Source organism: Passer domesticus, unplaced genomic scaffold (genome assembly GCF_036417665.1).
Source record: "Passer domesticus isolate bPasDom1 unplaced genomic scaffold, bPasDom1.hap1 HAP1_SCAFFOLD_159, whole genome shotgun sequence".
NCBI classification, from domain to species: domain Eukaryota; kingdom Metazoa; phylum Chordata; class Aves; order Passeriformes; family Passeridae; genus Passer; species Passer domesticus.
The window spans coordinates 85,633-98,693 of record NW_026989947.1 but is presented as its reverse complement, the minus strand read 5'-3'; the positions used below and the strand labels follow the sequence as shown (position 1 = coordinate 98,693).

General features: G+C 60.0%; 1 protein-coding gene across 1 annotated transcript; it reads right to left on the bottom strand.

The window, feature by feature from the left end:
- Positions 1 to 2,740: 2,740 nt before the first annotated feature.
- On the bottom strand, positions 2,741 to 11,481 carry LOC135291936 (mitochondrial import inner membrane translocase subunit TIM50-like). Its single transcript, XM_064406179.1, is given in 12 exon segments — positions 2,741 to 2,984; positions 4,275 to 4,381; positions 5,026 to 5,073; positions 5,211 to 5,319; positions 5,388 to 5,486; positions 6,795 to 6,836; positions 6,838 to 6,900; positions 7,723 to 7,842; positions 8,308 to 8,366; positions 8,754 to 8,775; positions 10,565 to 10,597; positions 11,462 to 11,481. Coding segments are annotated over 8 exon segments (699 nt in total). The 5' UTR covers positions 8,308 to 8,366; positions 8,754 to 8,775; positions 10,565 to 10,597; positions 11,462 to 11,481; the 3' UTR covers positions 2,741 to 2,873.
- Positions 11,482 to 13,061: the final 1,580 nt, after the last annotated feature.

Here is a 13,061-nt window from a genome sequence, read left to right as displayed (position 1 = left end):
TCCAAATACACCCAAAATGAACCCAAAATCACCCCGGGACCCCCGGGGACGGAGAGGACCCGCAGCTCCAGGACCCCCGCGGGGCGAGCCTGCCGACCCCAGACCCAAATTAACAAAAATTAACAAAAATCCCCCCGAAATATCCCCAAAATCCACCGAAATTAACCCAAAATTAACCGAAATCACACCGAAATTAACCCAAAATCCCACCCGGGACCCCCGCACGGACCCCCGCGACCCCCGGGGACGGAGAGGATCCGCAGCTCCAGGACACCGAGGGGCGAGCCTGCAGACCCCAGACCCAAATTAACCAAAATCCCCCCGAAATCCCCCCAAATTTACCCAAATTCCCCCGAAATTAACCCAAAATCCCACCCGGGACCCCCAAAATCCTCCTCAGGAGCCCCGCGGGGCGCGCCGGGCGACCCCAGACCCGAAATTAACACAGAGACCCCCGAAATTAACCCAAAATTAACCCCGGGACCCCCAAAATCCCCCCCAGGGACCCCAAAATCTCCCTCCGGGACCCCCGAAATTAACCCAGAGAAACCCCAAAATCCCCCCCAGGACCCCCGCGGGGCGGCCCTGGCGACCCCAGACCCAAATTGACCCAAAGAGCGCCAAAATCCCCCCCGGGACCCCCAAAATCCCCCCAGAGTCCCCAAATCCCCCCCAAAATCCCCCTCAAGACCCCCAGAATCCCCCCCAGAGACCCCAAAATCCCCCCAGGACCCCCAAAATCCCCCCCTAGGACCCCCCAAAATCCCCCCCAGGACCCCCCGCGGGGCGGCCCTGGCGACCCCAGACCCAAATTGATCCAAAGAGCGCCAAAATCCCCCCCAGGGACCCCCTAAAATCCCCCCCCAGGACCCCCAAAATCCCCCCCAAAATCCCCCCTAAGACCCCAAATCCCTCCCCAAGACCCCAAAAATCCCCCTCAAGACCCCCAAAATCCCCCCCAGGACCCCCAAATCGCCCCCTCCCCAAATTCCCCGCCCCCCTCACCGGGGCGGGGCCGAGGAAGAGGAGGAGGAGGAGGGGCAGGAGGGGGAGGGGCAGCAGCATGGCCGGGTCTGGGGTCGCGGGGGGTCCCGTCGGGGCCGGGGCTCGGCGGCCTCTGGGCCCCGCGCCGCCCCCAGACCCATTTGAAGGCGGCAAAGCCCCGCCCACCGCCGCGGGCCCCGCCCACCGCGCGTAAGCCACGCCCACGAGGCACCAAAAATGGGATTGGGACCCAAAAAGGGGATTGGGACCCAAAAAAGGGGATTGGGACCCAAAAAAGGGGATTTGGACCCAAAAAAGGGGATTGGGACCCAAAAAAGGGAATCTGACCCCAAAAAAGGAGATTGGGACCCAAAAAAGGGAGATTAAAACACAGAAAAGGGAATCAGACCCCAAAAAAGGGGATTGGGACCCAAAAAAGGAGATTTGGACCCAAAAATGGGGATTGGGACCCAAAAAAGGAGATTGGAACCCAAAAATGGGGAGATTCAAACCCAAAAAAGGGGATTGGGACCCAAAAATGGGGATTGGACCCAAAAAAGGAGATTGGGACCCAAAAATGGGGATTGGGACCCAAAAAAGGGGAATTTGGACCCAAAAAAGGGGATTGGACCCAAAAAAGGAGATTTGGACCCAAAAAAGGGGATTGGGACCCAAAAAAGGAGATTGGGACCCAAAAAAAGGGGATTGGACCCAAAAAAGGGGATTTGGACCCAAAAAAGGGGAATTTGGACCCAAAAAAGGGAATCTGACCCCAAAAAATGGGGATTGGGACCCAAAAAAGGGGAATTTGGACCCAAAAAAGGGGATTGGACCCAAAAAAAGGGAATTTGGACCCAAAAAAGGGAGATTCAAACCCCAAAAAGGGAGGCTGGGGCCTCAAAAGGGGGATTCAGCCCCAAAACCACCCAGAAAAGGAGATTCAGCCCCAAAACCTCCCAAACCTGTGGGATCTGGCCACAGACCCGGCTCAGAAAGGGGAATTCTGCCCCAAAACGGGGATTGAGCCCCAAAATGGGGAATTCATCACCAAAAATGGGGATTGAGCCCGAAAAATGGGGAATTCTGCCCCAAAAACGGGGATTGAGCCCCAAAACCTCCCCAAAAGGGGAATTCAGCCCCAAAATGGGGGATTCAGCCCCCAAACCCACCCAAACCCGCGGGATTTGGCCCCAAAAAGGGGATTGAGCCCCAAAAATGAGGATTTAGCCCCAAAACCACTCAAAAAAAGGGGATTCAGCCCCAAAAATGGGGATTGACCGCAAAAAGGGAGAATTCAGCCCCAAAATTGGGGATTCAGTCCCAAACCCACCCTGAAAAGAGGGATTTGACCCCAAAATTGGGGAACCAAGCCCCAAAATGGGAACTGAGTCCAAAATTGGGGATTTGACCCCAAAATTGGGGAACTGAGCCCCAAAATGGGAATTGAGCCCCAAAATTGGGGATTTGACCCCAAAAACGGAGAATTCAGCCCCCAAACCCACCTAAAAAAGGGGGACTTGACCCCAAAAATGGGGATTTGACCCCAAAATTGGGGATTTGACCCCGAAAATGGGGATTTGACCCCGAAAATGGGGATTTGACCCCAAAAACGGGGATTCAGCCCCAAACCCGCGGGGGTCCCCCCCAGACCCCTCCCCAAATCCCCTCCCCCAACCAGAGCACCCCCAGACTCCATTTCCGCCTTTATTCGCCCCCAAAATCGGGGCCGGGCCCCCCCAGACCCCTCCCCCACCCCCCCCAATCCCCTCCCCCACCCGCGGCGTTCTGGGAATTCGGGGTTGGGGGAGGGGAGGGGGGATTTGGGGTGCCCCTCCCCCCACGGCGCCGTCCCGCCGCGGCGATGACGTCACGGTGACGCCGCGGTGACGTCACTGCTGCTTGGAGCGCGGCCAGAGGCGCCCGGTGAGGGAGCCCAGGAAAGGCCCCGCCCCCGGCGGCTTCCGGCCCTGCGCCAGCTCCGCCCTCCGCTGCTGCTCCTCCTATCAGGTGAGACCCCCAGGTGAGACCCCCCAGGTAACCCCCGAGACCCCCCAGGTAACCCCAAATATCCCCCCGAGACCCCCCAGGTGTGCCCAGGTAACCCCCAGGTGAGACCCCCCCCAGCTCCGCCCTCCGCTGCTGCTCCTCCTACCGGACAGGTGAGCTCAGGTGAGACCCCCGAGACCCCCCAGGTAACCCCAAATATCCCCCCGAGACCCCCCAGGTATCCCCAGGTAACCCCCGAGACCCCCCAGGTAACCCTGAGACCCTCCAGGTAACCCCAAATATCCCCCAGGTGTGCCCAGGTGAGACCCCCCCCCCAGCTCCGCCCTCCGCTGCTGCTCCTCCTGTCACAGGTGAGACCCCCAGGTGAGACAGGTGAGACCCCCCGAGACCCCCCAGGTAACCCCTGAGACCCCCAGGTAACCCCCAGGTAAATCCCACGTGTATCTCAGGTGCCCCCAGGTGTATCCCAGGTGCCCCCAGGTGTATCTCAGGTGCCCCCCAGGTGTATCTCAGGTGTGCCCAGGTGCCCCCAGGTACCCCCCAGGTGCCCCCAGGTGTATCTCAGGTGCCCCCCAGGTGTATCTCAGGTGTGCCCAGGTGCCCCCAGGTACCCCCCAGGTGCCCCAGGTGTATCCCAGGTGTGTCCCAGCTGTCTCAGGTGTGCCCAGGTGTATCCCAGGTGCCCCCAGGTGTGCCCAGGTGTATCCCAGGTGTATCTCAGGTGCCCCCAGGTGTGCCCAGGTGTATCCCAGGTGTATCTCAGGTGCCCCCAGGTGTGCCCAGGTGTATCTCAGGTGTATCCCAGGTGCCCCAGGTGTGCCCAGGTGCCCCCAGGTGTATCTCAGGTGTGTCCCAGCTATCTCAGGTGCCCCCAGGTATATCCCAGGTGCCCCCAGGTGTATCTCAGGTGCCCCCAACTGTGCCCAGGTGTATCCCAGGTACCCCCCCAGGTGCCCCCAGGTGTATCCCAGGTGCCCCCCGGTGCCCCCAGCTGTGCCCAGGTGTATCCCAGGTACCCCCCAGGTGCCCCCAGGTGTGCCCAGGTGTATCTCAGGTGTGCCCAGGTGTATCCCAGGTGCCCCCAGGTACCCCCCAGGTGCCCCCCGGTGCCCCCAGGTGTATCTCAGGTACCCCCCAGGTGCCCCCAGGTGTATCCCAGCTGTCTCAGGTGCCCCCAGGTGTATCCCAGGTGCCCCCAGGTGCCCCCAGGTGTATCCCAGGTGCCCCCAGGTGCCCCCAGGTGCCCCCAGGTACCCCCCCGGTGCCCCCCGGTGCCCGCAGACCTCCTGGAGGCGGGAGCGGCGCCGCAGGAACGCGGCCAGGGGATCGGCCTCGTGCGAGTAATTCTGCAGCACGGCGCGCACGTCCTGCACGCCGCTGAGCGCGATGGCTGCGGGGAACGGGGGACTTAGGGGATTTTGGGGGGAAACTGGGGGGATTTGGGGCAGATCTGGGGGGAGATTGGGGAATTTTAGGGGTGAATTTGAGGGATTTCAGGGGGAAACTGGGGGATTTTGGGGAATTCTGGGTGTATTTTGGGCAGGTCTGGGTGGGTTTTGGGTGGGTGTGGGTGGGTCTGGGCTGGGTTTAACGGGGTTTTTGGGCCATTTCAGGACATTTTTGGGCCATTTCAGGACATTTTTGGGGCGTTTCACCCACTCTTGAGGAAGGCAGCCAGGTCGTAGAGTGCGCGGTCCTCGGAGCCATTGGGGTTTGGGCGGGTTTGGTGAATTCTGGGTGGGTCTGGGTGGATTTTGGGCAGGTTTGGATGGATTTTGGGTGGGTTTTAACGGGGTTTTTGGGCTCTTTGGGACATTTCAGCCACTCTTGAGGAAGGCAGCCAGGTCGTAGAGCACGCGGTCCTCGGAGCCGTTGGGGTTTGGGTGGGTTTGGTGAATTCTGGGTGGGTTTGGGCGGGGTTTGGATGGATTTTGGGTGGGTTTAACGGGGTTTTTGGGTTATTTCAGGACATTTTTGGGCCATTTCAGGACGTTTTTGGGCCATTTCAGGACATTTTTGGGGCGTTTCACCCACTCTTGAGGAAGGCCGCCAGGTCGTAGAGCGCGCGGTCCTCGGAGCCGCTGGGTTTGGGTGGGTCTGGATGGATTTTGGGCGGGTTTGGATGGATTTTGGGTGGGTTTAAAGGCATTTTTGGGGCATTTCACCCACTCTTGAGGAAGGCCGCCAGGTCGTAGAGCGCGCGGGTCCTCCGGAGCCGCCGTCCCAGCGCGGCAGGGCCAGCCCGTTGTGCGGCTGCAGCCGGAACGAGTCCCGGCGCCAATCCACCACCACCACCCGCGCCGGGTCGCGGTTCAGGCACGAGATGTCCTGCGGGACGCCCCGAATCTGAGCTTTCCGCCCCAAAAAGGGGGCCGGGGGTGCCCGGGGGTGCCCACCTTGACGTGGTGGCCGTCCATGTAGCGCGTGGCGTCGCGGAAGAGCCGGTAGGAGACGAAGCCGTGCGGGTCGATGGAGTCGATCAGCGGGAACGCCGTCTGCGGGGCAGCGGGGGGGGTTGGGGGTTTTTGGGGGCTTTTTGGGGTTTTGGGGTTTTTGGGGGGCTTTTTGGGGTTTTTGGGGGGCTTCGAGGGGGTTTGGAGTAGTTTCTGTGGGGTTTGGGGTTGTTTCGGGGAGTTTGGGATTGTTTTGGGGTCATTTTGGGGGGTTTTGGGGTTGTTTTGGGGGTTTTGGGGTCGTTTCGGGGGTTTGGGAGTATTTTTGGGGGGTTTGGGGTTGTTTTGGGGTCATTTCGGGGGGTTTTGGGTCATTTTGGGGTAGTTTCTGGGGTTTTGGCATTGTTTTGGGGGTTGTTTCGAGGGGTTTGAGGTCGTTTCAGGGGTTTTGGGCTTTTTTTTTGAGGGTTTTGAGGTGATTTTTGGGGGATTTTTGACCATTCTTTTGGGGGGTTTGGGCTGGTTTCAGGGTGTTTTTTTGGGGGACTTTGGGGTGCTGTTTTCAGGGATTTTGAGGTGATTTTTGGGAGGATTTTGGACCATTCTTTTGGGGTTTTGGGCTGTTTTCTTGGGGATATTTTGAGGTGTTTTTTTGGGGGATTTTGGACCATTCTTTTGGGGTTTTGGGCTGTTTTTTGGGGTAGTTTTGGGCTGTTTTTTGGGGGGGTTTTGAGGTGATTTTTTGGGGGGATTTTGGGCTGTTTTTTGGGGTGGTTTTGGGCTGTTTCTTGGGAAATTTTGAGGTGATTTTTTGGGGGATTTTGGGCTGTTTTTTTTGGGTGGTTTTGGGCTGTTTCTTGGGGGGGTTTTGAGGTGATCTTTGGGGGGGATTTTGGGCTGGTTTTTTGGGGTGGTTTTGGGCTGTTTTTTGGGGGGTTTTGAGGTGATTTTTTTGGGGGATTTTGGGCCATTCTTTTGGGGTTTTGGGCTGTTTTTGGGCTGTTTTTTTGGGGTGGTTTTGGGGTGATATTTTTAAGGATTTTGAGGTGTTTTTTGGGGCCATTCTTTTGGGGTTTTGGGCTGTTTTTTGGGGTGGTTTTGGGCTGTTTTCTGGGGGGTTTTGAGGTGATTTTTTGGGGGGATTTTGGGCCATTCTTTTGGGGTTTTGGGCTGTTTTTGGGCTGTTTTTTGGGGTGATATTTTTAAGGGTTTTGAGGTGTTTTTTGGGCCATTCTTTTGGGGTTTTGGGCTGTTTTTTGGGGCTGTTTTAAGCTGCTTTTCCACCCCCATTCTGTTTTACCCCCGAACCACCAACCCCCTTGACCAAAACCCCTCAAACCTCCCCCAAACCCCCCCAGGACCCCCCCAAAACCCCAAATCCCCCCGAATTCCCCCCAAATTGCTGCTGACCATGCCGGTCTCGGAGGTGAAGACGACGATCTCGTAGAGGGGGCGCGAGCTGCTGCAGGAGGTGCTCGATGCCCGGGCGCTTCTTGAACCGCCAGCCCGTCACCAGCTGGTTTGGGGCAAATTCCCGCCGTTTTGGGAAAAATTCTGGGGCTTTGGGGGGAAATTCCGGGGGTTTGGGGGCAGATTTGGTGATTTTGGGGCAAATTCTGGAGGTTTTGGGGCAGATCCTGGAGGTTTGGGGCAAATTCCAGAGGTTTGGGCAAATTCCGGGCGTTTTGGGGCAAATTCCGGGGGGTTTTGGGAAAAAATCCAGAGGTTTTGGGCAAATTCCGGGGGTTTTGGGGCAAATTTGGTGATTTTGGGGCAAATTCTGGAGGTTTTGGGGCACATCCTGGAGGTTTGGGGCAAATCTTGGAGGTTCTGGGGCAAATCTCGGAGGTTTGGGGCAAAATTCCGGTGGTTTTGGGCAAATTCCGGAGGTCTTGGGGCAAATTCCAGGGGTTTTGGGGCAAATTCCGGAGGTTTTGGGGCAAATTCCGGAGGTTTTGGGGCAAATTCCTGCGGTTTTGGGGTCCCTCACCGACCACTCGGGGTGCAGCAGGATTTTTTTTGGTGGTTTTTGGGCTGGTTTTGAGCTGTTTTTATTGGGTTTTTGAGCATTTTTTTGGGGGATTTTGGGGTTTTTGGGTTTTTTTTGGGTCTGGGGGATTTGGGGTCCCTCACCGACCACTCGGGGTGCAGCAGGACTTTTGGGATTTTTTTGGTGGTTTTTGGGCTGGTTTTGAGCCGTTTTTTGGGGGATTTTGGGGGTTTTTGAGCCGTTTTTTGGGGTTTTTGAGCCGTTTTTTTGGGGTTTTTGAGCCGTTTTTGAGCCGTTTTTTGGGGGATTTTGGGGTTTTTGGGTCCAGGAGTTTTCGGGGTCCCTCACCGACCACTCGGGGTGCAGCAGGACCCCCGTGAGCTCGATGACCAGCGTGTAGGGGGGCTGGTAGTAGGGCTCCTGCAGGGGGTCGGGCAGCAGGCGCGCGCTCGTCGGCTCGATGATCATCTGGGGGCATGAATTGGGGCAAAATTGGGAGATTTGGGACAAAATTGGGACATTTGGGACAAAATTGGGGCAAAATTGGGACATTGGGGGCTCGATGATCATCTGGGGCAGAATTGGGCAAAACGGGGAGATTTGGGACAAAATTGGGGCAAAATTGGGATATTGGGGGCTTGATGATTGTCTGGGGGCAAAATTGGGGCAAAACGGGGAGATTTGGGACAAAATTGGGACACTGGGGGCTCGATGATCGTCTGGGGGCAGAAATGGGGATAAAACGGGGAGATTTGGGACAAAATTGGGACAAAATTGGGACATTTGGGACAAAATTGGGACATTTTGGGCATTGGGGACACAAACAGGGACACTGGGAGCCCCCAAACCCCCCCCTAGACCCCTCCAGGACCCCCAAAATCCCCCCAGGACCCCCCCAAGCCCCCCCAGGACCCCCAGGACCCCCAAGCTCACCTGCCTGTAGTCCTTGAAGTACTTGTAGGTTCTGCGCAGGTGCCGGATCCCAACGGGGTCTGGGGACCCCCAGAGACCCCCGGGGGGTCAGGGGGACCCCAGAGGGGACAGGGGACCCCCAAAAGGGGACAGGGACACCCCAGAGGGGGACAGGGGGGACCCCAAAAGGGGACAGGGACCCCCCAAAAGGGGACAGGGACCCCTCAAATGGGGACAGGGACCCCCCAAAAAGGGGACAGGGACAAACCCAGAGGGGACAGAGTGACAGCCCCCCCCCCCCCCCGGGGTGGCAGTGCCCCCCCCTCCCCCTTTGTGTCACACCGGGGCGTGAGCGGGGCTGGGGGTGACAGCGGGGTGACAAACGGGGGGTGGCACCGGGGCAGGGTCCCCTTGTGTCCCCCCCTGTCCCCCCCTGTCCCCCTCCTGTCCCCCACGGGGTCACTCACCGCTGTCAAACTCATCCGGGATCTGTGGGGACACAGAGGGGACATTGGGGGACACTGGAGGTGGCACTGAGGGGACACCAAGGGGACATTGGGGGACATTGGGGACACCGAGAGGACAATGAGGGGACACACAGGGGACAGTGAGGGACAAGGAGGGGACACAAAGTGACACAGAGGGGACACTGAGGTGGGCACAAAGGGGACACTGAGGGACATTGGGGGACATTGGGGACACTGAGGGGACACTGAGGGACATTGGGGACACTGAGGTGGCACAAAGGGGGACACTGAGGGACACTGGGGGACATTGGGAGACATTTGGGACAATGAGGGACATTGGGGACAACGAGGGGACACTGAGGGGACACACAGGGGACAGAGAGGGGACATTGGGGACACTGGGGGACACTGAGGTGGCACAAAGGGGACATTGTGGACCTTGGGGGACACTGGGGGACATTGGGGACACTGAGGTGGCACTGAGGGGACACTGAGGGGACACACAGGGGACAGTGAGGGGACATTGGGGACAGAGAGGGGACATCAAGGTGGCACAGAAGGGACATCGAGGGGACAGTGAGGGGACATTGGGGGACATTGGGGACACTGAGGGGACATTGGGGGACAGAGATGTGGCACTGAGGGGACACAAAGAGACAGAGAGGGGACACTGAGGACAGAGGGACAGGGAGGGGACAGGGAGGTGGCACTGAGGGGACACTGAGGGGACAGTGAGGGACATTGGGGGACATTGGGGACAACGAGGGGACACTGAGGGGACATCAGGGGACAATGAGGGAAACTGAAGGGACATTGGGGACAATGGGGTGGCACTGAGGGGACACTGAGGGGACATTGGGGACACTGAGGTGGCACAAAGGGGACACTGAGGGACACTGGGGACAGGGAGGTGGCACCGAGGGGACATTGAGGGGGACATCAGGGGACACTGAGGGGACACCGAGGGGACATCAGGGGACAGGTGAGGTGGCACCGAGGGGACATCAGGGGACACAAAGGGACACTGGGGGACGCAGAGGGGGCAGGGCCAGCCCCCCGCGGGTGACAATTGGTGACAATTGGTGACAATTGCCAGCGAAGGTGACACCGCTGCTCCCCTGTCCCCTCCCCCGGCCGTTGTCACCCTCTGCCACCCCCTTTGATGTCCCCGGATGTCCCCGCGGGCAGGAAGGGGCTGGGGTGACAAAAGTGACACAGGAGTGACAAAAAAGGGACAAAAAAGGGACAAAAAGGGAAAGAAGTGACAAATAAGGACAAAAAGTGACAAAAAGGGGACAAAAAAGGACAAAAAAAGACAAAAAGGGACAAAACTGACAAAAAAGGGACAAAAAGGGACAAAAAAGGACAAAAAAGGACAAAAAGGGACAAAAAGGGACAAAAAAGGGATAAAAAGGGACAAAAAGGGACAAAAAGGGACAAAAAAGTGACAAAAAAGGGACAAAAAGAACAAAAAAGGGACAAAAAGAACAAAAAAAGGGACAAAAAAGGACAAAAAGGGACAAAAAAGGGACAAAAAAGAGACAAAAAAGGACAAAAAGGGACAAAAAAGACAAAAAAGGACAAAAAGGGACAGCAGGGACAGCAGGACAGGGCCAGCGCCGCCCCCCCCCCGCACTGTCCCCCCCTGTGGGGACAGCTGTCACCCAGTGCCCCCCAGTACATCCCAGTGCCCCCCCAGTGCCCCCCCAGTGCCCCCCAGTACATCCCAGTGCCCCCCCCAGTGCCCCCCAGTGCCCCCCAGTACATCCCAGTGCCCCCCAGTGCTCCCAGTGCCCCCCCCATCCCCTCACCTTGTCCCCGTGCTCGTTCCACGGCGTTGCTGCCTGCGGGGACAGAGGGGACAATGGGGACACTTGGGGACACTTGGGGACACTTGGGGACATTGGGGACACTTTGGGGACATCGAGGAGTGTCCCTGCAGTGTCCTGGGGGGACAGGGGGACACTTGGGGACACTTCTGGGGACACTGGGGACGTTTTGGGGGACATTCGGGGACACCTGGTGACACTGCTGGCAATTTGGGGACACTTGGGGACACTTTGGTGACACCTGGGACCTTTTTGGGGACACTGGTGACACTGCTGGCAATTTGGGGACACCTGGGGGACACTTTGGGGACATTTGGGGGGCATTTGGGGACACTGGTGGCGCCTTTGGTCCACTCTGGGGACACCGAGGGACCCCTGTGGTGACACTGGGGGCATTTTGGGGACACTCTGGGGACACTTTGGGGACACTCTGGGGACACTCAGGGACCTTTGGGGACACTCAGGGATCTTTGGGGACACTCAGGGGACACTCTGGTGACATTTGGGGACCTCTGGTGACACTCAGGTGGCATTTGGGGACACTTTGGGGACACTCAGGGACCCCTGTGGGGACACTGGGGGACACTCTGGGGACACTCAGGGATCTTTGGGGACACTCCGGGGACATTTGGGGACACTTTGGTGATATTCGGGGACACTCAGGTGACACTGGTGACCCTTTTGGGGACACTCAGGTGACACTTTGGGGACCTCTGGGGACACTCAGGTGACATTTGGGGACACTTTGGGGACACTTCAGGGACCTTTTGGTGACACTGGGGACACTCCGGTGACACTGGGGACCCTGAGGTGACACTGGGGACCCTGAGGTGACACTGGGGACCCTGAGGTGACACCTGTGCCAGGTGTGCCACTCACCGAACACGTAGAGCACGGCGGCGCCGCCCGAGGCCGCCAGGAGCCCCCCCCAGGCGCAGCAGCAGCGGCCGCAGGGACCCCCCGGGACCCCCGGGGTGGGTGGGGGTCCTGAGACCCCTCAGGGGGGCTGGGGGCTTCACCCCGACACCTGGGGACAGGTGAGAGAGGGACAGGGGACACCTGAAGACCACTTGGAGACCCCCGGGGGGCACCTGGGGACCCCCAGGGACAGCCTGGGGACACCTTGGGCACACCTGGGGACCCCCAGGGACAGCCTGGGGACACCTGGGAGACACCTGAGGGACACTCGGGAACCCCCAGGGGGCACCTGGGGACCCCCAGTGACACCTGAGGACAGCCTGGGGGACACCTGGGGACACCTGGGAGATACCCGGGGGACCCCTGGGGGCACCTCAGGACCACCCGGGGACACCTGGGGACTCTCGGGGGGACACCTGAGGGACACTCGGGAACCCCTGGGGGACACCTGGGGACCACCCAGTGACACCTGAGGACAGCCTGGGGACACCTGGGAGACACCTTGGGCACACCTGGGGAGACCTGCGGACACCGGGGGGGACACTCGGGACCCCTGGGGGACACCTGGGGACAGCAGGCGACACCTGGGGAATCTCGGGGGACACCTGGGCACACCTGGGGGACACTCAGGGGACACCTGGGGACACCTTGGGCACATCTAGGACCCCTGAGGACAGCCTGGGGACACCTGGGGATGAGGAGGACCCCAGCCACACACAGAGGGGACCCCTGGGGACAAGAGGGACACCCAGGGACTCTCGGGGGACACCTGGGCACACCTGGGGGACACCTGGGGACACCTGGGGGACACTCAGGGACCACTGGGAGATACCTGGGGGGACACCTGGGGACATCAGGGGGACACGTAGGGACCCCTGAGGGAGCCCTGGTGACAACCGGGGCACACCTGGGGGACACCTTGGGGACCCCTGGTGCCCCCCGCCCCTCCCCCCGTGCCCGCCCCCCGCCCTCACCTGGCGCTGCCGCAGCCGCTCCCGCAGCACCGCGGCCGTGTCGGGGCCCGCGGCGGGGGGCGCTGAGGGCGCGCCGGGGCCCGGAGCCCGCGGGGGTCCCGGGGGGTCCCCGGGGGTCCCGGGGGTCGCGGCCCGGACCCGCCGCAGCCCCCAGGCCGCCGCCCGGCCCGCCATGGACGCCGCCATGTTGCTGTACGGCAACGCGCCGGCGCGGGAGCGGCGGCCAATGGGAGCCGCGGGGTGGGCGAGGGGGGAGCCAATCAGAGGAGAGGGGTGAGGGAGAGGGGCGGGGCGAGCGGGGTGTTCAGCCAATGGCGGCGAGGCGGGCGGCCAATGGGGGTGAGGGGAAGGCGGGGCCAGAGGCGCGGCAGCCAATCAGAGCGAAGGCGGGAAAGGCCGGGCCCGGGGAAATGGCGGGCTCGTGGCCCCCGAAAGCGGCACCGAAACCCCCAAAACTGACCCCAAAATCAGCCCCAAATTCCCCCAGACTGGCCCCAAAATGGGCCTGGAAACCAGCCCCAAATTCACCCAGACTGGCCCCAAAAACCTGCCCCAAACCAGCCCCAAAACTGGCCTGAAAATCAGCC